General features: G+C 48.3%; 2 protein-coding genes across 7 annotated transcripts; one reads left to right on the forward strand and one right to left on the reverse strand.

Annotated features, from left to right (window-relative positions):
- Positions 1-25328, forward strand: COPS7A (COP9 signalosome subunit 7A). 6 transcript variants are annotated; one of them, XR_012376966.1, is made up of 10 exons: positions 28-178; positions 635-839; positions 2720-2795; positions 3232-3320; positions 4688-4890; positions 5556-5661; positions 5825-5976; positions 19392-19592; positions 22649-22733; positions 24988-25328. XR_012376966.1 is itself a non-coding variant. In XM_025851815.2 (8 exons), the coding sequence occupies exons 2-8, from the start codon at positions 678-680 to the stop codon at positions 6188-6190; spliced, it is 828 nt and encodes a 275-aa protein (XP_025707600.1). In that variant the 5' UTR covers positions 1-151; positions 635-677; the 3' UTR covers positions 6191-7921. The 6 variants fall into 6 exon arrangements, 4 of the variants coding, with proteins under 4 accessions (XP_025707600.1, XP_025707602.1, XP_025707599.1 ...); XR_003204408.2 differs by lacking the exon at positions 22649-22733; XM_025851815.2 differs by lacking the exons at positions 19392-19592; positions 22649-22733; positions 24988-25328 and adding an exon at positions 6151-7921 and having other exon boundaries at positions 1-151.
- MLF2 (myeloid leukemia factor 2) lies at positions 22814-27578 on the reverse strand. The gene is made up of 9 exons (XM_025851818.2): positions 27373-27578; positions 26708-26785; positions 26302-26428; positions 26009-26044; positions 25303-25356; positions 24776-24904; positions 24446-24605; positions 23625-23837; positions 22814-23373 (listed from the first exon to the last, which is right to left on the reverse strand). Exons 2-8 carry the CDS (start codon positions 26755-26757, stop codon positions 23650-23652), a joined length of 744 nt encoding a protein of 247 aa, XP_025707603.1. The 5' UTR covers positions 26758-26785; positions 27373-27578; the 3' UTR covers positions 22814-23373; positions 23625-23649.

Raw genomic sequence — 27578 nt, forward strand, 5'->3', positions numbered from 1 at the left:
CTCGTAAGAGCGGAAGTACGAGCCGGAAGCCAGCCATAGAGTTTAGCGGCCAGAGCGACTCTGCAGGGAGGTGGCAGGAAAGGCTCGAAACAGCTGCCGGAGGTGACGGAGCGGCGGCCCCGCCCGGTGTGCTGGAAGACGAAGCTTCCAGGTAGCGGCCCGCAGAGCCTGACCCAGGGTACGACGGGGCAGTCGCCGTGAGCCCACGGTCCCTGGGCGGCCTCTTTAAGGGAGGGGGCGGAGCCACGTGGAAGGATCGTGAGGGTGAGGTCACGTGGTTGAGGGCACTTGCGGGGCACCGCGGAAATTTGAGGGAGCGCTGCTGTTGGGGTGGACACCATGTGACACCCCTTCCCCCACTACATCCTGTGCCTTGGGGTTCAATGGGGTGCACGTGGTGGGGCTTGGGATCAGTCCCAGGGATGGGGGAGGGGGCGTGGCAACCCTGTCTCAGCCAGGCTTCCATCAAAGTGGCCAATTTTAGGATTTCTAGATCCGAGTTTTAGACTGCTCCATCTCTCATTCCTCGTTTGCAGAAGTGACTCAGTGCCTCCGCAATCCAGCCTCCCTGTGCTTCCCGCCCCTCCCCCCCAGTGTTCGGGGACCTCCAGCTTCACATTCTCTTTCCTTGCAGCTCCAGATATCCTGAGCCCAGGTCCCCCCAGCTCAGTGCAGCCATGAGTGCCGAGGTGAAGGTGACAGGGCAGAACCAGGAGCAATTTCTGCTCCTGGCCAAGTCGGCCAAGGGGGCAGCGCTGGCCACACTCATCCACCAGGTGCTGGAGGCTCCTGGGGTCTACGTGTTTGGGGAACTGCTGGATATGCCTAATGTTAGAGAGGTGGGTTCCTGGCCTGGAGAGCCCACAGGGAAGCTTGGGGCTAAGTTTGAATTTGAGAATGGGTGGGCAGGGCTCATTTGCAACTCCATAACCATTCAGCTGAACAAGAATACGATGATGATTAATTAACAGCCGCAAAAATAAGTAGACAAGTAAATCTCTTACCTTCCTCTGGTGATGAATCATCTGTAAAACCCACTATTTTTCATTTTTTAAACAAAGGAGCATGTGATTCAGAAAAGGAGACCTGATATTCCAGCCTGTCTCCGCCAAGGTAGTAGCTCTTAAATAAAATCATGTCACCTTGATGAGGTCACTTTTACTCTAGGACCTCTGTTTTTCTCTTTTAAAATCAGAGCTGATACTGCCCCTCACCCTCAATTATAGAAATCAGGTCAGATTATGGGAAGTGTAAAGTCCAGTACAAATGGAAAGAACGAACATGAAATTGGCATACTCTCCTCTCCCCACTTTGTACCCTTTGTTAATTCACTTAGTCAAGAAGTGTTAGAAGGTGTCTTTACCCCCAAAGACATGTGACAAGATGCTAGGAACACAGCAGAGAGAACTGTTCACATAGAAGTGGCAGAGTAAAGGGGTGCCTGGGTGGCTGAGTCGGTTAAGCGTCTGCCTTTGGCTCAGGTCATGATCCCAGAGTCCTGGGATCGAGCCCCCGCATTGGACTCCCTGCCACACGGCAAGTCGGCTTCTCCTCTCCCACTCCCTCTCTCGCTGTGTCTCTCGCTGTGTCTCTCTCTGTCAAATAAATAAATAAAATCTTAAAAAAAAAAAAAGAAGTGGCCGAGTAAAGAGTTTAAAGTGTAGAGTGGGTGAATCTCCAAGATGTATGACATAAGCCCCAGTCCTGAGTTGCTATGGCATTGGTATGTGGGCAAACTATGGTAAATTTTTGAGGGCCAGTGATTGACTGAGTCAATGGATTTAGCCTTTGGGATCACTCTGTGGTATTTGGAGAACACTCTGGCTGCCTTCTTTCCCTGCTTTCCTGTACAGTGGAACTAAAGAGGGTCCATTAGGGTGAAGGAAACGAAGCATTTATTGGATGCTCATTTATCTCTCTGCTAGTCATCTGGGAATACCAGAAAAGTACAAGATGCGGTGCTTAATACCCTTCCAAAACTTATATTCAGTTGCAGAGATAAGATGAATGGATATGGATGTGTAAATTACTTACTTAGCAAGTATTTATTGAGAGCCAAATACATGCCCAGCTTTGCTAGACCTAAGTGGGAGGGATACCAGGGCCTGGGTCTGTAATCCTATTACAGATAAGATATTCTTGGGTAACAACCTAAGGATTTCATCGATTTAAGTGCCAGAATGAGAGATCAGTGATAGGAGATGAGATCTGGGTGATGAAGCCTCTTGGGTGCTACAGGTCTGATGCAGAGACCACAAATTCCAGCGCCTGCTGAGGCCGTGCAGCTGTCAGAGATGAGTGAGGCTAACGCAGGAGTGTTTGGTGAATTGGCAAGGACAGCAGACTACCTAATGATATTCAGATTCAGAAATACTAAACACACTCTAAGGACCAAAACACAATTTGCAATGTCTGGGTGTGCACATGCCCACACACACTACTGAACACTCTGAATGTGTTCAATTCTGAATTTAGGGTAAGAATGAAGACGTATGGAGGAAGAGGGCATGGTGGATTGCGGGGGGAGGGTAGTGTAAATAAGGGCCTTGAGGTGGAAATCAGGCCTTTCAGTGGGGAGAGTGATCAGAGAGGCAGAGTGGTCTGGGAGAGCGGATGGGAGAGGGGAAAGATGGGGCCAGAAAGTGGAATTCAAAACGGAATGAAACTGGGAAGCTGGAGAGAGGCCCGTCCTGTCACGTCTTCCTTCATATTCTTGCAGCTGGCTGAGAGTGACTTCGCTTCCACGTTCCGGCTGCTCACAGTGTTTGCTTACGGGACATATGCTGATTACTTAGGTAACCAGAGGGCTGGAGCTCTGGAGTAGTGGAAGTGGGAGAAGGGCAGTTTCTGGAAGGACTAGAAGAAATCCTAGGGGGGCGCCTGGGTGGCTCAGTCGTTAAGCGTCTGCCTTCGGCTCAGGTCGTGATCCCAGGGTCCTGGGATCGAGCCCCGCATCGGGTTCCCTGCGCAGCGGGAAGCCTGCTTCTCCCTCTCCCGCTCCTCCTGCTTGTGTTCCCTCTCTTGCTGTGTCTCTCTCTGTCAAATAAATAAAATCTTAAAAAAAAAAAAAAATCCTAGAAAACCCTCCTGGGGTACACAGGGTCAGGGTCAAGACCTGAATTGGCATGGAAAACTAAAACAAAAAAAGCAGCAGCAGTAGCAAGGGAAGGAGGCTAGGACTTCCCACAAAAGTGTAATCAGGATTTCCTACGCTTTGTCCTTTTCTCCTAGCTGAAGCCCGCAATCTTCCCCCACTCACAGAGGCTCAGAAGAATAAGCTTCGACACCTATCAGTTGTCACCCTGGCTGCCAAAGTCAAGGTGAGTGACAGTCCCCCCCCCCCCCCCCCCCCCGAGCCAAAGGGGAATGTCCCTTCGAAGAGCCTGTCTGAAGGGAATTTGCAGTCAGACAGCCTTTGCCCGCAGTGTTGCTCTTTTGCCTTCCCCACCCCACCACGTCCCTCGTATCTGAAATCCACTCCCTACAGCCTTTCGGGCTGAATATTATTCTTAGTTTTCTGTTTTGTTTTTGTTTTTCATTCAACATTTTTTGCATCTTGGGTCAAAATAGCAACCAGGGTGCCATTCACTTGTTTAGCAATCACCTTCCTCCTCACTAAAGAAAGTCCCACACAGGGGCGCCTGAGTGGCTCAGTCAATTAAGGGTCTGCCTTTGCTTCAGGTCATGGTTCTGGGATCCTGGGATCGAGCTCTGCATCGGGCTCCCTGCTCAGCGTGGAGTCTGCTTCTCCCTCTCCCTCTACACGCCCCCCGCCACCAGCTTGTGCCCACTCATGTTCACGTGTGCACGCTCTCTCTCTCAAATAAATAAAAATCTTAAAAAAAAAAAAAAGTCCCACTCAATCTCAATTTTCAGATCTGGGAATAAGGCTCTCTCCTGGCAAAGTGCGAGGCTTCTATTTGCTAAAGTCAAAAGTGTATAACCCAGAAGTATCTCCGTAGTTCCAGTTAGGTTCAGTTTTTTATTAAATATCCCTCTCCCACCCACCTACATTCTCTCAGCTGTTACTTGACTCTCCTGTGGTCCTCATGATTTTACCTAAACCAGGCTCTCTGTCATGAGGTGCCTCTGTGGAAGGAAGTGGGGATAAACGATAAATAGTAACTCAGAGCCCTCCCCCACCAGTTCCTGTTACATCAGGCTTATCTGGACCAAGGTCTGTGTGCTGTCCTGAGCTATGGCCAGAGGACTGACAGCCAGACAGTTGTCACTTTCTTTCCCTGTGGGGTGGGAGGTCAAGGGTGGTAGGGGAACGTAAATCTTCTATCTTATTTGCAGTTGTCTTTCTCGGGATGTTATTTTTCAGGGGGCGATACTTTTTTTTTTTTTAAGATTTTATTTATTATTTATTTGAGAGAGAGAGCACGAGAGGGAAGAGGGTCAGAGGGAGAAGCAGACTCCCTGCTGAGCAGGGAGCCCGATGCGGGACTCGATCCCGGGACTCCAGGATCATGACCTGAGCCAAAGGCAGTTGCCCAACCAACTGAGCCACCCAGGTCAGGGGGCGATACTTTCACTTATTTTGCCTGAGAACCAGCCTTTTAGAGGAAATCCTTTAGGAGGAGTAGGAGTGGAGAGGAGGCTGGGGGGAAGGAGGGAAGAATCTTGGAGGCGCTTCTGTGCTGCAGAGCCTCACAGATCCCCGCCCGACCTCCCTGCACCCCAGTGTATCCCATATGCAGTGTTGCTGGAGGCCCTTGCCCTGCGGAACGTGCGGCAGCTGGAAGACCTTGTCATAGAGGCGGTGTACGCCGACGTGCTCCGCGGCTCCCTGGACCAGCGCAATCAGCGGCTGGAGGTTGACTACAGCATTGGGCGGGACATCCAGCGGCAGGACCTCAGTGCCATTGCTCGAACCCTGCAGGAGTGGTGAGACGGGTGCCCCGGCCCTGTTCCTTCTCTCCTCACTCCGGGAAAGGGGGAGGCGCTTGGGAGGGGGAGGGCTGGGCTGGGCTGCAGAGGTGGCATCCCAGAGGATGAAGGGAGAGGAGCTCATTCCTCTAAAAGCTTCTGAGGGCAAAAGGGAGCAGAGGAGGGCCTGCGGGGTGAGAGGCCAGAAGCAGTGTCCTTGGCATAGTCCTTGGGGGAGGGGGAGAGCAGTACTCTTAAGAGGATCCTCACCAGGGTGTTGGATCCTCACTTGTCTTAAGCGGGATTCATCCCATCCGTCTTGTAAGCAGCACTGTCTGTAGGCCATGGGTCTCTCCCACTTCCGTTTTTCTCTTTGTGTTCTTGTCTGAATTCAATATACCTTTTTTCCCCTCTCTCCAGCATCTACCCGGTGCTGTTTGTAGTTCCTCCTCTCGCATGTTGCACGTTACTCCAGGCACTTCACCTCTCTTATTTCCCCCCCACCCCACCCTGAGTGTCTTTGTGGCTCCTAGGACTACTGTTGCACATGGTTTCCAGGCGCCCTGGCGAAGGTTCCTAACCCAGACGAGGGGTTTGTGTGCAGGCTATTCTGAGTCTGTTTTTCGTGAGCGTGTGCTCACAGCCTCCTCCTGCTGACGCGTCTCCTCTCCTGATTCTCGCAGGTGTGTGGGCTGTGAGGTGGTGCTGTCAGGCATCGAGGAGCAGGTGAGCCGCGCCAACCAGCACAAGGAGCAGCAGCTAGGCCTGAAGCAGCAGATCGAGAGTGAGGTGAGCGGGTGAGAGATCGGGACGGGCCCAAGCTCCCGCCACCTGGGCCAGTTGTCCTGTGCAGACGGGTTGGGACCTTGGCTATAGCAAACAGACAAGGTAGGCAGAGACGGTCTGATTCTGGGACTTTCCTTACTATCCCTCATTTCTTTCATCCGGGTAGGTCGCCAACCTTAAAAAAACCATTAAAGTTACAACAGCAGCGGCCGCCGCAGCTACATCTCAGGACCCTGAGCAGCACCTGACTGAGCTGAGGGAACCCGCCCCTGGCACCAACCAGCGCCAGCCCAGCAAGAAAGCCTCAAAGGGCAAGGGGTGAGCCGCTGTGGCGGGGACCGCTTGCTTTTGGGGTGTCCTGCTTTTACTTCAGAGACCTGGCTGTCCTCACCCCCTGTAGTCATTTGCATGGGGGTAGACAGTGGGGGGAGCCCACAGGGGTGAGGGGATTCCCTGCAGCCTCTCTCTCTCTCTCTCTCTTCCCCTTGCCAGGCTCCGAGGGAGCGCCAAGATTTGGTCCAAGTCTAACTGAAGGGACTGTCGTTTCTTCCCTGGGGATGCGGGGTCCGAGCTTCCTGCCTGTCCTTTAGGAGTCCTCCGAGAGCCTTCCTGTGCCCCTGGTCAGCTGATAATCCTAGGTTCATGACCCTTAACCTCCCTCTTCTCTCCTGACCCCCAAGCGTAGATCACACCTTCTCTAGGGAGGAGGCAAGTACAAGTCATGTTTTTGTTGGTACTTCTGCTTTATGTGACTTTATTATGTGTCCCATTGTCTCCCTCCCCCTCCCTGCCGTGCTCTCTCCCTGTTTCTTTAAAGGGGGGAGGGCGGCCAGTGTCTATCCCTGTTTATTATACGTCATGGAGTTGGGGGGGGCTGCTGCTTCTCCAGCATAACCCACATGTGTTTCTTCTCGGACCACCCGCCCCTGCATGCCTACTCCCCGATTTGTACTGCTTACCCCCAGCCTATCTGGGCAGCATCTGAAGAGCCATAGGCCTTCCACCTTGGTTCCCACCCGGAGAATTGTGGGAGCCAGTCTGCCGTTCTAGGAGTCACTGGACACTTTCATCCTAGAATCCTGTCACACCAGAGTTGTTTCCTTTCCTCTCTCCTCCTCTTGGGTCCTGGGGATGCTGCTGCTTCAATGACCCCAGAGCCGAAGAAGGGCAGCTGTCTCTTGAGATGTTGAGAGATGGCTCTTTCTTACCCCTGGCTATCTTGGAAAGCCTGATGGCAATCCGGGGAGGATTTATACTTCCTTTTGTGAGTTTGGTGGGGAAGGGAAGGGGATATATAGATTGTATTAAAAAAAAAAAAAGCATATATACATATATCTATATATAACATGAAACCGAAATAAATCTATGAGAAGTCTATCTACAAACATGCCCGGAAATGGGTATCTTCTGTCTTTGATATGTGTGGATGGGAAGAAGGCTCATTGTCCGTCCACTCTAAAGCAAAGTGCTGGAAAAAGAAAGGAATCAGATACTAGGTGCTGAGTCCTGGCCTAGGAGCCAGGAGACCTAGATCTTGAGTCGTGTGACTTTGGACAAATTGCTCAGTATCCCAGCACTCATTCAGAAGGAGCGGATACTTCCTGGGCATCAACATGTGCAGAACGCTGGACATGCAAAATGACTGTCCCTGGCCCTCCTCCCAAGGAGCTGGGCTTCAGTCTGTTACCTTCCTTCTTACAGAATTATAAGGGGAAGAGTTGATAATAACCTTCGGTTTTTGTATCAGAACCACACAGAACTCTGAGATCTGCAGTAAGCAGCAGCAGGCTCCTGTCCGCTGTCCAAGGCAGACCTTCCTGTGCTGGGACGACTGGTGTCCTTGGTAGAATGTAGTGCACTACTGTGCACTCTTTAGAATTGGGGAGCTCTAGTGTAAGGGACATTTGACCGCCCCCCCACTTGCACGTGAAGCAGTTGCCTCCTGAGGGCCCTAGTGTTGACTGAGCTGCTCTCCAGAGATTGTGTTTTTCTCTAGGTGGAGATTTAACACAGACTACTCTTTGCGGGTGCTAAAGGTCTCAGTCATAGAACTAGAAAGTGGGGTGGGATCCTGAGGTTTTGATTAAAAATGGGCTGGGCGCGCCTCTTGTCTTGAGGGGTCCATGGAGACTTACTGGGGCCCTACTTCGGGAGTTGACACTTCTGGCTTCTTGGTTACCTTTGTCCTCGATGAGCTTGTTGAGCCTGTTTTGTCTTGGTTCTCAGTCTCTACCTCTGCAATAAACCCCTTCTTCCTCCCACACCCTCCAATGTGTAGAAGTTGCTAATTCCTGGCACTTGGAACCTGTCCTTCCCCTGCCCCGCCCCTGCCCCAGCTTTTCCGTTGAACTTAGTATCCTGTTTTCTTGTAAGCTAGTTCCAGCTAATGGCTCCATAACTTCTCTGAGCTTTCTAGTTCCAGCCTTCAGTGGATGGCTCCAAAGTCTAAGTGTGGGCTGAGCTGGGACTGCCTGGTTAACACCCAGAGAGGGAGGGGGCCTGTTGACATGTCCCTGAGGACACGCAAATTCAATTTGTCTTTGCCTTAGAAAGATGGGGCTCTTGGCTACCAAGGCATGAAGAAGGGGGAGCAGATGATTTGGGGGCTCAGTTTTTTGACCCTGAAACTTGGTTCAGGATTTAGAGATTGCATGTATAACCAAGCTCAGGGCACCAGAATATTTCCAACCAAGAATCTTACCACCATTGGCACACACTCACACACCGACCCCCTGATGTACAGCAGGCTTAAGTGGTCTTAGGGCGGGACCACGATGGTAAGGGGAGGAGGAAGAGGACTTGCCTTTATGAGAATTCAGAGTTCATGCCCATGAAACTGGTGACACTTAATTAAAAGACTAAGCCAAAGTGTCTGAAGCTAAAATCAGCGACTGGGCTGGTACAAATTTTTATGCATAAGAGCAAAGACAATGTCTGCAGTCAGTATTCATGAAATCCTGTTGAAGAGAGATGGGAAATTCTCTGTTGAGGTGTGTTTTCCAACATGGATGGGGAGAAGGGAGCTTTGGGCAGTCTAGGCAATGTATTAGTTATCTAATATGGTGTAACAAATTACCCTAAAATTTACTGGCTTAAAAACAACACACGTTTATTATCTCAGTTTCTGTGGTTCAGGAATGTGGGCACACTTTTCTGCCTCAGGGTCTCTCACAAGGCTGCAATCAAAGAGTTAGCTGGAGCCATGTCATCTCAAGGTTCCAATGGGAAGGACCTCCTTCAATGTATCAGCAGGATTCACTACCTCATAGGTGGCTGGACCGAGGACCTCATTTCTGGGGTGGCTGTTGGTCAGAGGCAGCCCAGGTAGCCCCCTCCATCAGAGCAAGAGCCAGAGAGACTGTATCAGGAAAGCAGAATCAGTCTTTTAACTTAATCACAGAAGAAGTATCCCATCACTTTTACCAGTCACCAGGTCCAGCCTAGTGACTGTCAGAAGGCAGGGATCGTTGGAAGCCGTATTGGAAGTTTTCTACCACAGGCAGTGTTTCTGTGGGCCACCAGCAACAGAAACATCAGGGGAACTTTTGAAAATGCATATTCCTGGACCTCCCCCCCCCCCCCCCCCGGTTCCTACTGAATAAGAATCTCCAGGATGTGGACCAGAAATATGCCTTCACTGTCCTCACTGACTCAGCTCTGAGCTGAAAAGTCCCATTTATATAAGCAGACTTGCCCAGATTAGCGCCAGCTTGGACCAGCTGAGGAGGCTTCTTACTGCAGGGCCTTGGAGGACAGGTGTGGAGGCCCAGGGTCACCGTCTGGAAGAGAAGGATGTGCAAAGGTGAAACTTTGAGTACAGGACAAGAGAGAGGACTTGTCCTTTGAGGTTCTTAAGTATATGGTTAAGTAATTAAAAGTGTGATAAGTGCTAAGAAGTATAGGGTGACATGAAAGTACTTAACATAGGGATCTACATTTTACCTGGGGTCAGGAAAGCCTTCTTCAAGGATGTGACCTTTCAACTGAAACTAGAAGCCCAAGTGGCAGTTAGCCTAACAAAGGGAGGGAGGATGAGCATTTTGGGTGGAAAGAATAGTGTGATGAACACCTAGTGGCAGAAAGTTTCATCCTGTGACCTACTGCCACTCCCCTAATAAGAAAGCATAATTTGGGGAATGGGGCAGGGAATATAATTCTATACTTAAATGTTCATTTGTCTATTCAATGAATTGGTGAATACATCTTGACTGAAAAATCTGAAATAATATAACCATAATGTGTATGTTAGACCTCTTGACATTGGAGTTCTGGGTGATTTTTGTCTTTTTGCCAATCTGTTGTCCAATCTTTTTATGATACTTTAATATTAAGTGCTTACCACAGTCAAGCATTATTCTAAGTGCTTTACATATATGTAAACTCATTTAATCCACACAACCACCTTCTGAGGTTGATACCACTATTATCCTCTGCTAAATGTGACAGGAGAGGTACAGAGAGGTTATGTAACTTGCTCAGGACCACACCATAAGTGGAGTAGGCGTACCCCACCCCCATCACTCCCAGTGCTCCTGGACAGAATGCATGGGGCAACTATCTGAGATCTCAGAGAAGTAAATGGTAGCAGGGAGAAAGAAACCAGAATTTGAAGTTCCATGAAACCAGTGGTGAGTTTGCCATCCCCCCCATTACTGCCCAGAGTGGACTCAAAGGTCACCCCAAACCCAGAAGTGTGCATCAGGTGTGAACTGAAAGAACTCCTCTTGGAGCCATTTATTGCAAGTCTGAGGAGCCGGAAAGGGACTCCTAAGGGTCAGAGAATAGGGGAAGCTCCTGTTTTTCTTTTTTCCTTCTCTTTTACCTCTAACCCCAGGCAGTACCATCGCGGGGTAGCTACAGAAGCATAATAACAGCAACAGTGGGCAGGCACTGAAAACTGACGGAGGAGAATTCCTCTAGCACAGGAGCTGTGGTCTCAAGAGTGCGAGGCAAATCTGCTTTTTCCCTTTGTTCTCTTGATGCTTAGTCAGATACATAGTGGAAAATGCTCAGCAGAGTAGAGAAACTAAAGCCCGCCCCCCGCCTTTTTTTTTTTTTTTTTTTTTGGCCAGAGGATTGGGAAACGAAGACCCAGAGAATCAAAGTGTCAGGGAGATCAGAGAGAGCAGGGAAATCGAGAGTCCCATAGAGTTGTGTGTGAACTCCTGGGCTCACCTCAAAGCTGCACATGGATCTGACCTTAAACATCTTACCAAAGCTTTATGAATTGAGCTACAGGGTGGACCACTGTCCAGGTCTGACTGACCACTGGGTGGCACACATACGAGACTGATGTAGATAGCACCACAAACTGAAAATTAAACTGATGTTGAAACCACAATCCAAAGAAGGTAGGTTGCTGCTTGAACCAAACCTGGTCAATCACCCGCTAAAACAAAAAACATTCCCATTAGGGTTTTAATAAGATCCAGAGTCTCAAACAATATTCAAAATATCCAGGATACAATCTGAAATTGCCCAGCATACAAAGAACTCTCCAGGGAAAAGACAACCAACCCCAACATGACAGAAATGTTGGAATTGGAATTTAAAGCAAAGACTTCAAAGCAGTCAGTATAACCCTACTGGAAGAAGAAGGGGAGAATGCTTTTGAAACAAATGGTAAGATAGGTTAAGCAAAGAAATAGAAGACCTAAGGAAAAGACAAATGGAAATTTTAGAACTGAAAAGTAGAAGTAGCCAAAACAAAATATTCACTGGATAGCAGAATGGAGATGACAGAGGAGTGACTTTGAAGATAGTCAATATAAATTATGCAATCTAAACAAATAAAAAAGATAAACAAAACAGAATCCCAGGGACCTGTCGGACAAGACCAAGAGATCTAACATTTGTGTCAACAGAGTCCCAGAAGGGGAGGAGTATGAAATAGAAAAATTATTGGAAGTAATCATGGCTAAAATGGTTCCAAATTTGGCAAAAGACAAACACAGATTCAAGAAGCTTGGTGAAGAGCAAACAATATACTCAAGTCTATGACCAGATATAGTAATCAAATTGCTGAAAATAAAAGACATAGAAAAATATCCAAAGAACATCTAGAAACAACTGATTTCATATAAGGGAACAATGACTCAGATTACTGCAGATTTCTCATCAAAACTATGGAAGCCAGAGGAACTGGAATCACACTTAAAGTGCTGAAAGAAAGCTGTCAATTCAAAATTCTGTACCCAGTGGGGGCGCCTGGGTGACTCAGCCAGTTAAGTGTCTGCCTTCAGCTCAGGTCATGATCCTGGAGTCCCGGGATCGAGCCCCGAGTCAAGCACCCTGCTCAGCAGGGAGTCTGCTTCTCCCTCTGCCCCTCCTGCTCGTGCTGTCTCTCTCAAGTAAATAAATAAAATCTTTAAAAAAAAAAATTCTAGGGGCACCTGGGTGGCTCAGATGGTTAAGCATCTGCTTTCGGTTCGGGTCATGTCTCGGTCCTGGGATCGAGCCCCGCATCGGGCTTCCCGCTCAGTGCAGAGCCTGCTTCTCCCTCTCCCTCTGCCATTCTCCCTGCTTGTGCTCTCTGGCTCTATCTCTCTGTCAAATAAATAAATAAAATCTTTAAAAAAATTATATATTCAATGAAAATGTTACTCAAATTCACATAAAATAAAGACATTCTTATGTGAAGGAAAGTATAAGGATTTGTCACTAGCAGAGCTGCTCCTAAAGAAATGCTAAAGGGGGCACCTGGATGGCTCTGTTGGTTAAGCGGCCAACTCTTGATTTTGGTTCAGGTCATGATCTCAGGGTCAAGAGATGGGGCCCCATGTTGGGCTCCAGGTTCAGCAGGGAGTCTGCTTCAGGATTCTCTCTCTCCCTTTGCCCCTCCCCTTGCTTGCTTGCTCTCTCTCTCTCTGTCAAATAAACATCTTTTTAAAAAATAAAAGAGGGGCGCCTGGGTGGCTCAGTCACTAAGCGTCTGCCTTCGGCTCAGGTCATGATCCCAGGGTCCTGGGATCGAGCCCCGCATCGGGCTCTCTGCTCGGCGGGAAGCCTGCTTCTCCCTCTCCCACTCCCCCTGCTTATGTTCCCTCTCTCACTCTTTCTCTGTCAAATAAATATATAAAATCTTTAAAAAAATTTTTTAATTAAAAAAATAAATGGGACATCAAAAAGAAAGAGAAACAGAAATGGTAAATATAGATTGTTCTCCTCTTAAGTTCTTTAAAATATTTATAACAGTTGAAAGTAAAAATTATAGGGGTGCCTGGGTGGCTCAGTCGTTAAGCGTCTGCCTTCAGCTCGGGTCATGATCCCAGGGTCCTGGGATTGGGTCCCGCATCGGGCTCCCTGCTCGACGGGAAACCTGCTTCTCCCTCTCCCACTCCCCCTGCTTGTGTTCCTGTTCTCACTGTCTCTCTCTGTCAAATAAATAAATAAAATCTTAAAAAAAAAGAAAGTAAAAATTATAAAACTATGATGGGTTTTCAGCATTTGTAAATGTAATACATATGACAACTACAACATAAAGGAGAGACTGCCTTTCAATTTACATCTTATTTTTATTTTCCTTCCTCTATGTTCATCTGTTTTGTTTCTTAAATTCCACATGAGTATTGTCTTTCTCTGACTGAATTATTTTGCTTAGCATAATACTCTCTAGCTCCATCCTTGTCCTTACAAATGGTAAGATTTCATTCTTTTTTTATGGCTGAATAATATTCCATTGTGTATATACACCACATCTTCTTATCCATTCATCTATCGATGGACACTTAGGCTGCTTCCATAATTTGGCTGCTATAAACATAGGGGTGCGTGTGTCCCTTTGAATTAGTGTTTTTGATTTTTTGGGTAAATACCCAGTCGTGTGATTACTGGGTCATAGGGTAGTTCTATTTTTAACTTTTTTTTAAAAAAGATTTTATTTATTTGACAGAGAGAGAGAGAGAGATAGCGAGAGAGGGAACACAAGCAGGGGGAGTGGAGGAGGGAGAAGCAGGCTTCCCGCCGAGCAGGGAGCCCGATGCAGGGCTCGATCCCAGGACCCCGGGACCATGACCTGAGCCGAAGGCAGATGCTCAACGACTAAGCCACCCAGGCGCCCCTATTTTTAACTTTTTAAGGAACCTCCACACTGTTTTCTAGAGTGGCTGCACCACTTTACCACACGAGTTGAGTGTTGCAACAGACATGTGACCTGCAAAGCCCCATATCATCTGGCCCTTTACAGAAAAAGCTTGCCATGCCTGCCCCAGGGCAACCACTTAAAAAAAAAAAAGTAAAAGAAAAATTTAGTGAAAAAAACAAAGTAGAATACTTTAATAATATCCAAATGGGGGCACCTGGGTGGCTCAGTTGGTTAAGTGTCTGCCTTCAGCTTGGGTCGTGATCTCAGGGTCCTGGGATCGAGCCCTACATGGGGCTCCTAGCTCACTGGAGAGTCTGCTTCTCCCTCTGTCCCTCTGCCCCTCGTCCATGCTTCTGCAAGCATGCTTTCTCTCACAAATAAATAAATAAATAAAATCTTATAAATGAATAAATAAACAACATCCAAATAAACCAAAAAAAGGCTGGAAAGTGGAGATAGCTGAATTGTAAACAGGACCAAACAATAATAAAATGATAGAAATAAATTCAACCATATTAATACTTATATTAAATGTAAGTAGCCTAAAACACCAATTAAAAGAGATTATAAAAATGGATTTTAAAAAAACACAAAAGATCCACTTATATGCTGCCTTCCAAAAAACCCATTTTAGGGGCGCCTGGGTGGCTCAGTCCTTAAGCGTCTGCCTTCGGCTCAGGTCATGATCCTGGGGTCCTGATCGAGCCCCGCATCGAGCTCCCTGCTCAGCGGGAAGCCTGCTTCTTCCTCTCCCACTCCCCCTGCTTGTGTTCCCTCTCTCACTGTATCTCTCTCTGTTAAAAAACAAAACAAAACAAACCCCATTTTAAGTATAAAATAGGTGGATTAAAAGTAAAAGGATGGGAAGACATATACCATGAAAACACTAATCAAAAGAAGGCTGAACTGGCTATAGTAATATCAGGCAAATTAACTTCAGAGCAAAGAAAATTACCAGGGTTAAAGAAGAACAGTACATAATGATTTAAAAAAACAAGTTTGTTTTTTCCAAGAAGACATTATTCTAAATGTCTCTGCATCTAACTACAGAGCTTCAAAATACATAAAGCAAAAACTGACAGATAAAGGAAAAAAATGGGCAGATCCACAATTGTAGTTGAAAATGTCAAAACTCTTCTCCCACTAACCAATAGAACAAGTAAACAAAATTAGCTGATGTATAGAAGTATGTAGAACTGAATGATGTCATCAACCAATAGGATCTAACTGAAATTTATAGAACACTTCCCCAACACAGCAGAATCACAATTTCTTTTCAAGTACACATGGCACATTTACCAGGATAGATCATGTCCTGAATCATAAAACAAACCTCAACAAATTTGAAAGGATTGAAGTCATACAAAGTCATACAAAGTATAATGGAATTAAAACTAGAAATCAATAACAGAATAATAACAGGGAAATCTCCAAACACATGGAAACTAAACAACATACTTCTAAATAACCGAATGATCAAAAAGGAAGTCCCAAGAGAAATTAGACAATATTGTGAACTTAACAAAAATGAAAATATAGGGGCACCTGTGTGGCTCAGTTGGTTAAGTGTCTGACTTTGGCTCAGGTCATGATCTCAGGGTCCTGGGAACCAGCCCCATGTCGAGCTCTGCACTCACTGGGGAGTCTGCTTGTCCCTTTCCCTCTGCCCCTCCCCTCCACTCATGCTCTTTCTGCTCCTCTCTCAAATGAATAAATAAAACCTTTAAAAAAAAAAGGAAAAAACAATATCAAAATATGTGGGATGCATCTAAAGCAGTGACTCGAGGAAAAATTATAGCATCAAATGCTTAATTAGGAAAGAAGAAAGGTCTCCAGTCAACAATCTATACTTCCACATGAACAGCAAAAATAAACACAAAGCAAGCAGAAGGAAAACATAATAAGAGCAGAAATTAGTGAAATTTAGAGGTGCCTAGCTGGCTCAGTGAGTAGACCATGCAACTCTTGATCTTGGGGTTGTGAGATCAAGACCCATGTTAGGTGTGGAAATTACTCAAAATAAAAAACCTTAAGAAAAAAAGAAATTAATGAATTGAAAACAGAAAAATAGAAAAAAACAAATGAAGCCAAAGTTAATTGAAATGATCGATAAAATTGATAAACCTCTAGCCATACTGACCAGAAATTTTTTTAATTTAAAAAAGACTGGCTGACTCAGTTGGTAGAACATCTGACCTTTTTTTTTTTTTTAAGTATGCGACTCTTGATCTCAGGGTTATAAGTTTGAGCCCCACGTTGGGTGTATAGATTACTTAAAAATAAAATCTTTAGGGGCGCCTGGGTGGCTCAGTCCATTAAGTGTCTGCCTTCAGCTCAGGTCATGATCCTGGGGTCCTGGGATTGAGCCCCACATCGGGCTCCCTACTTGGGGGGAAGCCTGCTTCTCCCTCTCCCACTCCCCCTGCTTGTGTTCCTTCTCTCGCTCTCTCTCTGTCAAATAAATAAAATCTTTAAAAAAAATTAAATTATAGGGTGCCTGGGTGGCTCAGTTGGTTAAGCGACTGCCTTCGGCTCAGGTCATGATCCTGGAGTCCCGGGATCGAGTCCCACATCGGGCTCCCTGCTCAGCAGGGAGTCTGCTTCACCCTCTGACCCTCTTCCCTCTTGTGCTCTCTCTCATCCTCTCTCTCTCTAATAAATAAATAAAATCTTTTAAAAAAATAAAATAAAAATAAATAAATTAAAAAATTAAATTATAAAATAACACAAAATACCAATATCAGGAATAAAACAGGAGATATCTCTACACTCCCCCACAGACATTATAAGATTAGTAAGGAAATACTACAAACAATCCTACACATAATTTCAACAATTTAGATGAAGTGGACCAACTACTTGAAAGCCACAAGCTACCAAAACTCACCCAAGGTGGGGAAAAAGATGTAAATATCAAATTTACAACTATAAAGCTTTTAGGAGATAACATAGGAGAAAAATCTCAGTTATCCAGAGTTAGGCGAAGTGTTCTTAGATATGATATAAAATATGATATAAAAGAAAACAGTGATAAGTTGGACTTCAACTTCATTACAACTTTTGCTTTGAAAAAGATGTCAAAAAAAAAAGGAAAAGAAAAGAAAAAGAAGATGGGAAGAGGAGGAAAAGACAAGGTACAGAATGGGAGAGAATTGTTTGCAAATGCTATTTAACAAAGGACTTCTCACCAGAATATATAAAGAACTCTCAAAACTCAACAGAAAGGAAATAAACAGTCCAATTTTGAAAAATGGCAGGAACTTAAATAGACACTTTATCAAAGAGGCTATGATGATGGCAAATAAGCAATGAGGAGACGCTCAACATCATTAATCACTAGGGAAATACAAATTAAAACCATGACAAGATATCTATTAGAATAAATAGAAGAACACCTATGCACTTAATAGAATGGGTCAAAGAAAATAAGAACTGACAATACTAACCGCTGGCAAGGATGCAAAGCAACTGGGACTCTCTTACATTGCTGGTGGGAATGCAAAATGGTGCAGCCACCCTGGAAAATTTGGCATTTTCTTATAAAGCTAAATATGCACTTACCATATGACCTAGCAATCCCACTCCATTTCATTCCTAAAGAAATTAAGACATGGTCAGACAAAAACATGTGCACAAGCCTTTTAGCAGCTCTGATCATAATTGCCCCAAACTGGAAACTAGAGTATCCTCAGACAGGTGAATGGATAACACAGACTATAAACACACAGAATACTACTCAGCAATAAACAGGAGTAAACTATTAATACATGCAACAACACGAGTGAATCTCAAAGGCATTATGCTGAGTCAAGGAGCTACTCTCATATATGATTTCATTCTATGACATTCTGGAAATGGCAGAATTATAGCAACGGAGAACAAATCGGTGGTTGTCAAGGTTAGGATTGGAGGAAGGGTGTGACTACAAAGGAGCAGCAGGAGGGTGTTCAGGGTGATGGAACTGTTTTGATCCTGACTGTGGGGGTGCTTACACAAATCCGCATGTGTTAAAACTCACCGAACTGTGCACACACACACACACACACACACACGGAGCAATTTTACTATCTGCCTAAAAAAATACAAGATTTAAAAAACAGACATATTGGGCTACTGGCATTCATCATTTTAAATATGGTGTTATTACTTGAATAAATTTTAGTATATGTTAAAAGTGTTTACAAATCACCAAGGAACGGTTTGAAGGACCCCCCCCCCCGTGGTGAATCATTCTTTATAACACTTTGGTATCGTTTGTGTCAGTCTGGATTTTGAGTCCTGGCTCTTGCAGCCCTGCTAGGTAGCTAGCTGCATGGTGTGCAACAAGTCACCTCTCTTTCTTAAGGAGTGACAGGAGCGGGGGTTTGGAGGATCTCTGTAACTGTTACTAAGGTGCATTGGAATCCTCTTCAACCTCGAGATCCTGCTTTAGTAGGTCTGGGGTGAGAAGGTCATCTGTGAGGTCTCTAACTCTAAATGTGCTATTTATATCCTATACTGGGTTTGCTTAAATTAAGATCTGAATTGGGAATCAGCTTCTGTCCCTCCCTGGCACGTTCCCTGTGCACTGGGAATTCCGCCCCCGACACACACAAATCCGGGATACCTTAACTAAATTCACCAGCAGTTTTCTAAGAACCTTTCCATCAAACCATTTCCCATCTCAGTGCGACCTTGACCTTTCCTAAGGTATTTCTGCTCCCCCTTTTAGAGACTCAATGGCCCCTCTACGGCCTCTGCCTTTCCCACGCCCCCTCTCCTATCCTCCAGCTTCATGTGTCCAAATGTCTGAGCCTCAGACCGCTCAGACGTGGGGTTGGCCTCTTGGCTGGAGAACACTGACATCTTGGAGATAATTGTCCAGAACCTGCAAGCTCTCCAGGCGGCAGGTGGCAGCAGATGAAGAGGATGGGATGGATGCTTAGGGAAACGGGGGTTGGGGGGGTAAGCGCACCCTATTCCTTTGCAAAAGACAAGGTCCTCAGGGAAGAAAAGAATCATAAAAGGCAGGGCGCCTGGGTGGCTCAGTTGGTTGAGCGACTGCCTTCGGCTCAGGTCATGATCCTGGAGTCCCGGAATCGAGTCCTGCATCGGGCTCCCTGCTCGGTGGAGAGTCTGCTTCTCCCTCTGACCCTCTTCCCTCTCGTGCTCTCTATCTCTCATTCTCTCTCTCTCAAATAAATAAATAAAATCTTTAAGGAAAAAAAAAGAATCATAAAAGGCAGAGAAAGGGCAAGGAACTCTGAGTACTAACTTAGCTCATCTCATCCCAGGGATAGTCCAGAGGGGCGGTGGGGGGCAGTATTGAGCCCAGAGGGAGAGGTACTACCTGCTGGTCCTGGTCTCCCTAGAGTTACCATTTAAGGGTGGACACTGAGGACAGGAAGGCTCAGAGCTGTCAGCACTCTGCCCACCTTCCATAGCAGCCCTGCCAGCCTTCTGCACCCCGGGCCCCTCGGGTGCACTCCCCTCCCGCCGTGCAACCTGTGCCCCCCACAGGCTCTCCCCAGGGACGGAGGCTAGTGGGGACGCTGCTTCGGAGAACCAGCTACCCAAGGTCTTCCCTCCCCATGCCCCTGGTCTCCTCAGTTTTTTTCTCTTACCTCTTAGCACCTCCTATGCCTAACTGGCCGTCTCTTCACCTCCCCAGCTTCTAGTGCAGCCTCACCTGGATCCCATCTCTCCTATCTGAAGACCCCAGTGATGTCCAAGAAGGAGAGAAGTAAAAGCTACTTTTTTCTTTTTCCTATCCCAACTGGAATGGCCTGGGAGAAGGAGTCCTTGGCCCTTTCTGCTCCCTCAGCCCTTGGGACGAGCCATGCCCAGGACTGGGAGCATCAGGGCACGGCAGGTATGTGGAGTATTTAAGCGGACTTGGAATACGGGCTGGGAGACTGAAATACTGCGTTCTTCTCGTGGATCAACTCCTGGTTCTCTGGGTAACCGCTTTGTGACTTGGGCATTAGACTGCAGAAGGACAGAGGAAGGGGGCATTGGGTAAACTGTGTTAGTAGGACCCAAGGCTCTTTGTTAGCCAAAGATGGAAAGCATCCCAAACTGCAAGCAGGGCTGGGTCAGAGTGGCCTCAAGCATTTGTTTCTACTTGTTCGTCTATAAAGCTGAGGCATGAAAAGTGTGAACAATAGTAACTGTAGCTGGGAGAACAGAGGGCTGGAGGCCAGTATGATGATTTCCAAGTTATGTCTGGAAGTATTCTAGGAATCCCAAGGATAGACCCAGGGATGAGGACCACCAGAGAGCACTGAAGGAGCAAGACGGAGACACCTGGGTGGCTCAGTCATTAAGCGTCTTCCTTTGGCTCAGGTCATGATCCCAGGGTCCTGGGATCGAGCCCCGCATCGGGCTCCCTGCTCCCTCTGCCTGCCGCTCCCCCTGCTAGTGCTCTCTCTCTCTCCCTTTCTGTCAAACAAATAAATGAAATCTTAAAAAAAAAAAAAAAAAAAGAGCAAGACAGAATAATCAGGGAGAAATCGGTCATTTATATCCCATGTATTGTGTCAAATGCTTTCTCTGCACTAACTCAACAGATTTCTCACCGTTCTGAGGTGTGGACCCATGTCCCGACTGCCATCGGTGCCTAGAAAGGCCCATTTTACAAAGTGGGAAACTGATGTTGAGAGATTAAGAATCTTTCCCAGTCATAGCTAAGTGGTGGAGCTTAGCTCCATGTCTTGCTCATGCCAGGCTGTATTCACCATTTCATTCCTCTAGATAATTCAGTCTCCCACCAAATATCAGCCATGGGGGAAATAATCTGAGTCTGACCATGTCCCCTGGATGTTGGGCCAAGGGCTGAGGGGATGGCTGTTGTGAATGAGGCTGGGCCCAGTTGGAGAGCTGACCAGAAATAAAATGTCAGCTTTCTTCCCGAGAGTTCCTTTCCTCTCTCTGTCCCCTGGCCCTCACCCTACACTGGCAGACAGCTCAGGAAGTGCCAGGGGGCTGGTTCTTGAGCACCTCACTTGGCAGCGGCTGCTAACTGTTTTCCCGCCAACATATCCTTACTCACAACTAGTCACAGGCCCTAGGAATGAGTGCTGGGCTGAAGGGTGGTCCTCACCCAAGAGCAGGGAGTAAGGGTGAAAATTAGTTCATGTGTCTGAAAGCCAGGCTCTACATGGGAGAGCTTGTGAAACACTAGGTTGACTCACCTAGATAGAGATCAGGGCAACCCTTGCCCTGCTCCGGCCCCCACTCAGAACCATACCCATGAGTGCGGGCCCTGTGACTGAAATCCAGGTTGGCAGGTTGAACTGTAGCCTAAGGTTTTATAGGTAGTAGGGAACTTCGTAGCTGAGGTCCAGGGAAGTGGATGACTTGCCCAAGACCACTTGGCTAGGTTGGCTGTGGAGCCGAGGACCCAGCCTCTGGGCATCCTTTACAGGGCTGGCATGCTTTCCACGTGGCCTCCTCAGGAGACTGAGGAGAGCTGCTCCCACTCCCAGAGGAAGTAAATACGAGTCTATTTGGACAGAGCCCAGGTGACCCTTGAAACGGAGGGCTGTGCTCACTTTGAGTTCCATCATCTGCAGTCAGCAACCCAGGTGGAGATGAATTCTCTCTACAGGCACCCCCCCCCCCCCCCGCTTTTCAAAAGTTCGCACTACGCCCCTTCACTTTTACAAAAAGACCAACATTAATACTGGTTTTGGCTACCACAAAGAAGTATGAAGAGGATTTTTGCTCGTATGAGACAAAGTGAAAACAAGCTGTCAGCGTTGGTTTGCGGGAAGTTAGAGATGACGCGCACCCTGAGCAGGAGAGTGGCCCCACCAAGCTCCTGCCCCTGGAACTATCCTCAGCTCCTCTGCATCCAGCCTAGCTTTAAACTGCCCGTGAGCTCTATTTCGTGCATCCCTTCACAATTTCAGAAAAATCTCAGAATTTCAGAAAAATTCCAGAGGTCATATTTCAGGTCCAGCAATGCTCAAGAACTTTTCCATGTAAGTTAACGGTAATCGATTCGCTTTATCCCATTTCAGCTTCCAAAAGTTTTTGCAGGAATGCTCTGCTTTTGATAGTGGAGGGAAACCTGTAGCTGTTTGACTTCTGAGATTCCTGGATTCTTTCAGCCACCGGGTTGGTTCCCTTAACCCTGCTCATGCGTCTTCACCAGCCCTATTGATTGAGATTTGGCACCTGCCCTTAAATAGAGTCAGTGCCCAGTTGTTGCACTCAACTTCATCCCTCTGCTCATTCAGCAACTAGACAGATGTCTGGAATCTGGTTGTTCGCAGAGGACATGGGAAAGATCCTCCCTTCCTTGAGAAGAGCCAGAGCCTTGAGTTATTTGTGTGTGTGTGTTTTTTAAGTAAGCTCTAGGCCCAATGTGGGGCCTGAACTCACAGCCCCAAGATTAAGAGTCGCATGCTCTGCTGAGCCAGCCAGGTACCCCCACTGTTTTGTTTTTTTCACTTTGCTTTACCACAAACTGAAAAGAACTGAAGATTTTTATAAAGAACCCACCATCAGACCCTTACACGCATCTACCATCATTAAGTAAGTTCCCAAGAACAAAGTGACCCATTTGGCCGGGCCAGGTCAAGCAAGAGTGAACATCTTGAGAAATTTGAGCACCTCATGCCCTTCCAGTACCGCTCAGGTTCCGGATTAGTTTTCTTCTCTGGTCTCCTTCCCTGGGCTCAAATTCTTAACAACTGAGGGTGGAAGAACATTATCGACCCTGGAGGGCCTCCCCCTTGAAGGCCTGGGCCTTCCTGCTCGGTACCACAAGCGTTCCCACCCACAGTCCCGGGGACAAACTCTGCCCAAGGGTCAAGGGGCAGCAAACTCCCCAGGCGCCTAGGAGATATGCCCGACACTCCCCCCGTTTTCACCCACCAGCCCTAGTCCAGCTGACTTCCGCTGCTGCTTTCCATCTGCCAGGGCTCTGACAGTCCCACTGTTATTACCACTGAGGTACTGGGCTTGAACTCAAGTTCAGAAGGCCACAAGTGGAGACAGAGGGAAGGTAAGAAGGGGACTGGGAGACAGGAGGGTTGAAATTGAACGAGGACAAGATCAAAAGCAAAGCCAGAATCCTCCTTGGTCTTTTTTTTTTTTTTTTCCATTTTCCTTTATTCCATAAACACCTAGTTACAAGTTGCACAAATCAAAAAATAAAGGCAGAGAAAGGTGTAGGGAAGAGTTCTGTGATGTGCAGGGGTGGGAAGGGAGGAAGGGTTGGGAGCCAGTCCTCTCCCTCCACAAACAGCCCCGGATGAGGGCTATGACCCCTGCAGGGGGGGAATCTGAGGAGGAGGTGGGCCAAGATCCAGGGTAGCTGAGGGATGGAGGAAGCCCCTAAACCCAGAGCTCACCCCAAAAGCCCCTTCAATGCATGACAAGGGTAGAATGGGGAGGGTGAGGAGGTTCAAAGATGGAGCAGCAAAATGAAAAATCAAGTTAGCAGATACAGGAGAAGTGAAGTCATCATGGTAGGGGATTAAAGAAGGAAAAAGTAGGTAAAAGGAGCAGTGAAAGGTTCTCCCTGAGACCCCCAGGGAGAGGTGGGGGCCAGCTTGCCTGTTAATTTAATATTAAATTGGGAGTGGGAGTTGGAGAGGAAAAAGTTATTTCAGGGGATGATTTCTCAGCCTCTCAGCCTGTACCTGGAAGGGGAAGAGAGAAGAGCACAAGTCAAAAGAAAGACAAAATATAAAAGCCAGGAGTTGGGTTTAATCCCCACTTCCAGTGAGAGCATTATTCTCTTTCTATACCAAAGAAAACTTATACCATCAAAGGCAGCATTTGCTGGGCACCTGGACTGCTGCTGCCTCGTGGCAGAGGCTTGGGCACAGGTACACTCCTCAACCCCCCTCCGTGCTCCACACCTTGCCTATTCCCCCCCCTCAATACTTACAAGAGAGGCTGAGGGCCTAGGGCCCTCACCAGTCATAGCGGCGGGACTGTCGGGAGGGGGAGTCCTCGGGTCCCTGTATAGCCAGGCGGGGAGGCCCCTCAGCCCTTCGTCCCCCACCCCCTGAAGCCTCATGCCGTCGAAATTCCAGAGGGCGCTGCTGCCGGAATCGGGACGTCTCCCTCCGCCATTCGTCATCAAACGCTGCGGCCTCACCTAAGAGCACAGAGACCAGACGTGACAACTTAAATTGATAGGTTGGGTCTGGAAGCAGATGCAAGAGTGAGCCACAGCCTTCTAAGATGAAGAGACAGGGCAAAGGTTGAAAGTGTTATGTGTGAGGATGTGTTGAGGGAGAGCAGCAATTTCTTTTCTTAGTATTTTGGGGTTCAGTATGGCTCCACTAGCTAATAAGCCAATAGTGATTCCAATATGGAAGCCACCAGCACATCTGAGGCATGACTACTGAAGAAAGAAATTAGGAACAGCATACTTATTAAGTTAAGGGGCACCATCCCAGGCACACAATAAGTATTTAATAAATATCTGTTGACTTGGACAGAAAAAAAAAAAAAACAGGGAAGAAAAAACTGATCCTGACAGTTGGCCCTTCCTTGGTGAGGATATTGCCAGCAACTGACTTAGCCCCTAAAGCTGACAACAAGGCTCAAGTGAGGTAAGACTAGAGGGCCCACCCCTAACTTTACCAAGTAATATCTACAGAGATAGGGAGAGAAAGTTTCTATCTCCTAGCTCACAGGAACCAGCCCAGGGGCTACTGGCCCAGGAGTAAGAAGGGTGATAGAGCAGGAAGGCAGGCTCACTCTCATCCAGGTTGATATAATCCTGCCGCTCCTCCTGGTCCCCTGTGCGGTGGTTTCGGGAGCGCTGGAGGATGTGAGCCCGGTCTCGGATGTGGTGCCCAATGGACATCTGCTCTAGCCCACTGTCTGAGTCCCGTACAGTCCTCCGGGTCTCCCGGATCTGGGATGAGGCAGAACATGGCACACTCAGCCACCCCTTCCAAAGCCCTGGCAACACCAAGCCAGGACAGACAAACCACCCACAACCCAGTCCTGAAAAAGGAAGCCCGGGTTTCTGGGTGTGCCATTCTGTTCTGCCTGCTCTGGGAAATGACAGGCCCTCCAACTCACCCCGCCTGGAGCCGAGCGCATCTCTGATGTCTCCTGGTAGACCTTCGGGGCACCATCCCCCGTGTTGGAGTAGGAGATGACAGTGGAGGATGAAAAGGTCTGGCAATTGCCTCCAGCTGTCATGTGTTCCTGAGGAGGGAAAGGTATAGCAGGACTGAATGGCCCCTCTGGGGCAGGGGTCCCACACGTCCGCTGCCTGCTCTTGTCCACAGCTCTCTCATGAAATGTGGAAACTCAGAAAACATCAGGACTCATCAGTGCCCCCCCAGTTCCTCAGAGTCCAACGACAAACAAGAGGGACCTGACAACGTGGAGCCTTAATTGCACACTGAAGAAGATCGCTGCTCCTACTTGCTACCCAGACACGAGAGCAGGTAAGGGAACCCAGTGCCCTCCGGGTTCCACGACTTCATCCAGCTTGAGCCCTTCACCAGCACACTCTTCCCTGCCCCTGCCCCAGAGGACTCAAGAGCTGCCAGCCACCACAGAGCACAAGACTGCAAAAGCATATGGGGCAAGAGCCTCACCATGTTCCCAATCATGTCGTTCATCATCCCAAACATGTCCATGAAGCCACCCGACTGCAGCAAAGAGATGGAAAAGAGAGTCAGGAAAGCACAGTCAGTGCTCAGATGGTCTCCTTTAGGTACCCTCTAGACAGACACATGGCTACACGTTCCCTTCCTCTTCTTCCTCCACACGCAGCAACTGCTCGGTCTCTTCGTTAGCATGACCAGAATATGGAATGTTCTCTTTGAGTTTCCCTTCCTGTATTACTACTGCTGTCTTCCTCCTCAGTCTCTACGGCTGCTCTGATCCAATTTTCTTTCTCCCGACTGTCCTGTTTCCTCCTATCTTTAGGAAGCACACCCAAGTAAATGGATTCCGACCTATAAAAGGGTTGGCCGTTAAACTGTAAAAACAACAACAACAAAAAACTTCTAAAGGCCATCTTTGTGGGCCCTTCAACTGCATCTCCATCCTCAGATAGACAAACTTTGCTAGGCAATTACATTTTCCTAATAGGTATTGGCTCCTAGAATGCAGGAATCAAGAAGTTAGCATCTTGAACCCACAAGACTCCTAGCACACAACAGGCCCAGAGTTTGTGAGCACTATAAAAAGATTCTAGGGTTACCCATAAGGCTATTCCAGAGAACCACATTTGGAAATAACATCTAAGGGTATGCAGTGTGTCTGAGAACGGAAGGGCACAAGGACATTAGGACTCACCATTCCCAGCATCCCAAAGGGGGAGACAGCCCCAGCCTGCAGGAAAACATAAAGAACAAATTAGAGACCACGTTCTATCTCACTACAATCCCAAACGGAGCCCATGGCCTCAGCTTTTTTTCCATCCTCCTCTCAAAAGGGGATCACAGAGCCCTTTTGCCAGACCCGTTCCCCCACTCCTAAAAAAGATCACTTCACCTGCTAAGTTGGCTGAAGTGCAAGAAAAGTCAAGGACTTTATTGACCACCCTCCAGCATTTCTTTTGGGTCTCAGGCATGTCACAGCACCATTACCTGCATCCTACGGCTGGCGGGCCTGGTCCCAGGCATGTTACCATCTGTGATGCTGAGGAAGGGGCTATATCCAAAGCCACCTGACAACATTCGGTTCATATGCTGCCGGTGAATAGCGAAGGGGTCCCTGTGGAGTGAGTATACAGTGTGGATGGCCGAAGGACCAAGCAGTCAACAACTCCCGCAAACCACCCCCCTCGACCCGCGCGGCCCTGGCCAAACGGAAAAGTCTTAGGGAAACAGAGGCATGGATGCCTAGTTCCTCTCTCTCAGTCTGAGCTGGAGCTGACGATCCAGCTGGTTCCAGCCAATGCCAGCAATGGGAACCCAGTCTATCTGAACTACTTAGAGGCCCGACGTGGAGTGGGATGAGTGCTCTAGAACAGGAGGGGGAGGGAATACTCACATCAGGAACATGGGATCCTCGGGCTCCACGTCCCTCATGAAGCGGAACATCCTGATTTTAGCTCCAGGGGGCTCCACACTGTAAAGATGTGGAGGCTCAAATACTCGGAGCTAGCCAGGCTTCTGCACACCCGGCTCAGTGTGGGGTCTCTCTCAGAACACTGTCCCTTCCAAATGCTGTAACCGACCCCCGCAAACTCCAGTGAGACCCTTCTCCAGGTGGCGTTCGGCACCACCCTCAAGGGAGAGAAGAGCTCTTCAAACCTCTCAAGGAGGGCCGTGGAAAAATTTTCCAAGCCTCGCAGTTTTCTGCCTCTCCCCACTCACAGCCATTCTCTCCCCCGAGCCCTGACCAGAAGCATCCCCCCCTCCCCCGACGCCACTGTTCCGGATGCGAATCCCGAGGGCTGGCCCTCACTCCAGCAATGACCCCTGCCACCTCGCCCCCTTCTTACCCCGCAGCCGCCTGCCTGGCCTTCCCCCGGGCGGGCCTCACTATCCCCACCGCCCCTGCCCGCCGCTCCCCCGGCCCCCGCCTCCCCGCCGGGAGAGCAGGAGCGGCGGGCCCGGCCCTCTCCCCTCCCCGCATCCCAGGCTCCCAGACCCGGCAGCCCCGCGGGCCCGCTCCCGCCCCGGCCCCGGCCGCCCGTTCTGCTCGAGCCTCACCGGTCCCCGATTCGGGCTCAGCGGCCCATCCGGCCGGTCTCGCCTCTCGGTGCGCTGCAGGATCGGGGGTTGCGGCCCGGGACGCGGGATTGGTCCGTGCTGGCTCTCCTCGGCCTCCCGCGCCGCCTCCTCCCACGGCTGCCACCTCCGTACCCACCCCCCCGTCGGCCCACGGAGCCCGAACCACGGCCAGGCCCGGACGGAAG

Source organism: Callorhinus ursinus, unplaced genomic scaffold (assembly GCF_003265705.2).
Source record: "Callorhinus ursinus isolate GAN/ISIS: 27379988/994484 unplaced genomic scaffold, GSC_fseal_2.0 scaffold94, whole genome shotgun sequence".
NCBI classification, from domain to species: domain Eukaryota; kingdom Metazoa; phylum Chordata; class Mammalia; order Carnivora; family Otariidae; genus Callorhinus; species Callorhinus ursinus.

What these genes read in the sequence shown, in the direction of transcription:
- COPS7A (XM_025851815.2), top strand. Translation starts at nt 678, where the DNA reads ATGAGTGCCGAGGTGAAGGTGACAGGGCAGAACCAGGAGCAATTTCTG. An exon ending in GACATATGCTGATTACTTAG is followed by an intron (nt 2,796 to 3,231) that starts GTAACCAGAGGG and finishes CTTTTCTCCTAG; the next exon opens with CTGAAGCCCGCAATCTTCCC. An exon ending in AAAGCCTCAAAGGGCAAGGG is followed by an intron (nt 5,977 to 6,150) that starts GTGAGCCGCTGT and finishes TCCCCTTGCCAG; the next exon opens with GCTCCGAGGGAGCGCCAAGA.
- MLF2 (XM_025851818.2), bottom strand. Translation starts at nt 26,757, where the DNA reads ATGTTCCGCTTCATGAGGGACGTGGAGCCCGAGGATCCCATGTTCCTG. An exon ending in ACGACATGATTGGGAACATG is followed by an intron (nt 24,905 to 25,302) that starts GTGAGGCTCTTG and finishes TTCCCTCCTCAG; the next exon opens with GAACACATGACAGCTGGAGG. An exon ending in TGCGCTCGGCTCCAGGCGGG is followed by an intron (nt 24,606 to 24,775) that starts GTGAGTTGGAGG and finishes GCCTCATCCCAG; the next exon opens with ATCCGGGAGACCCGGAGGAC.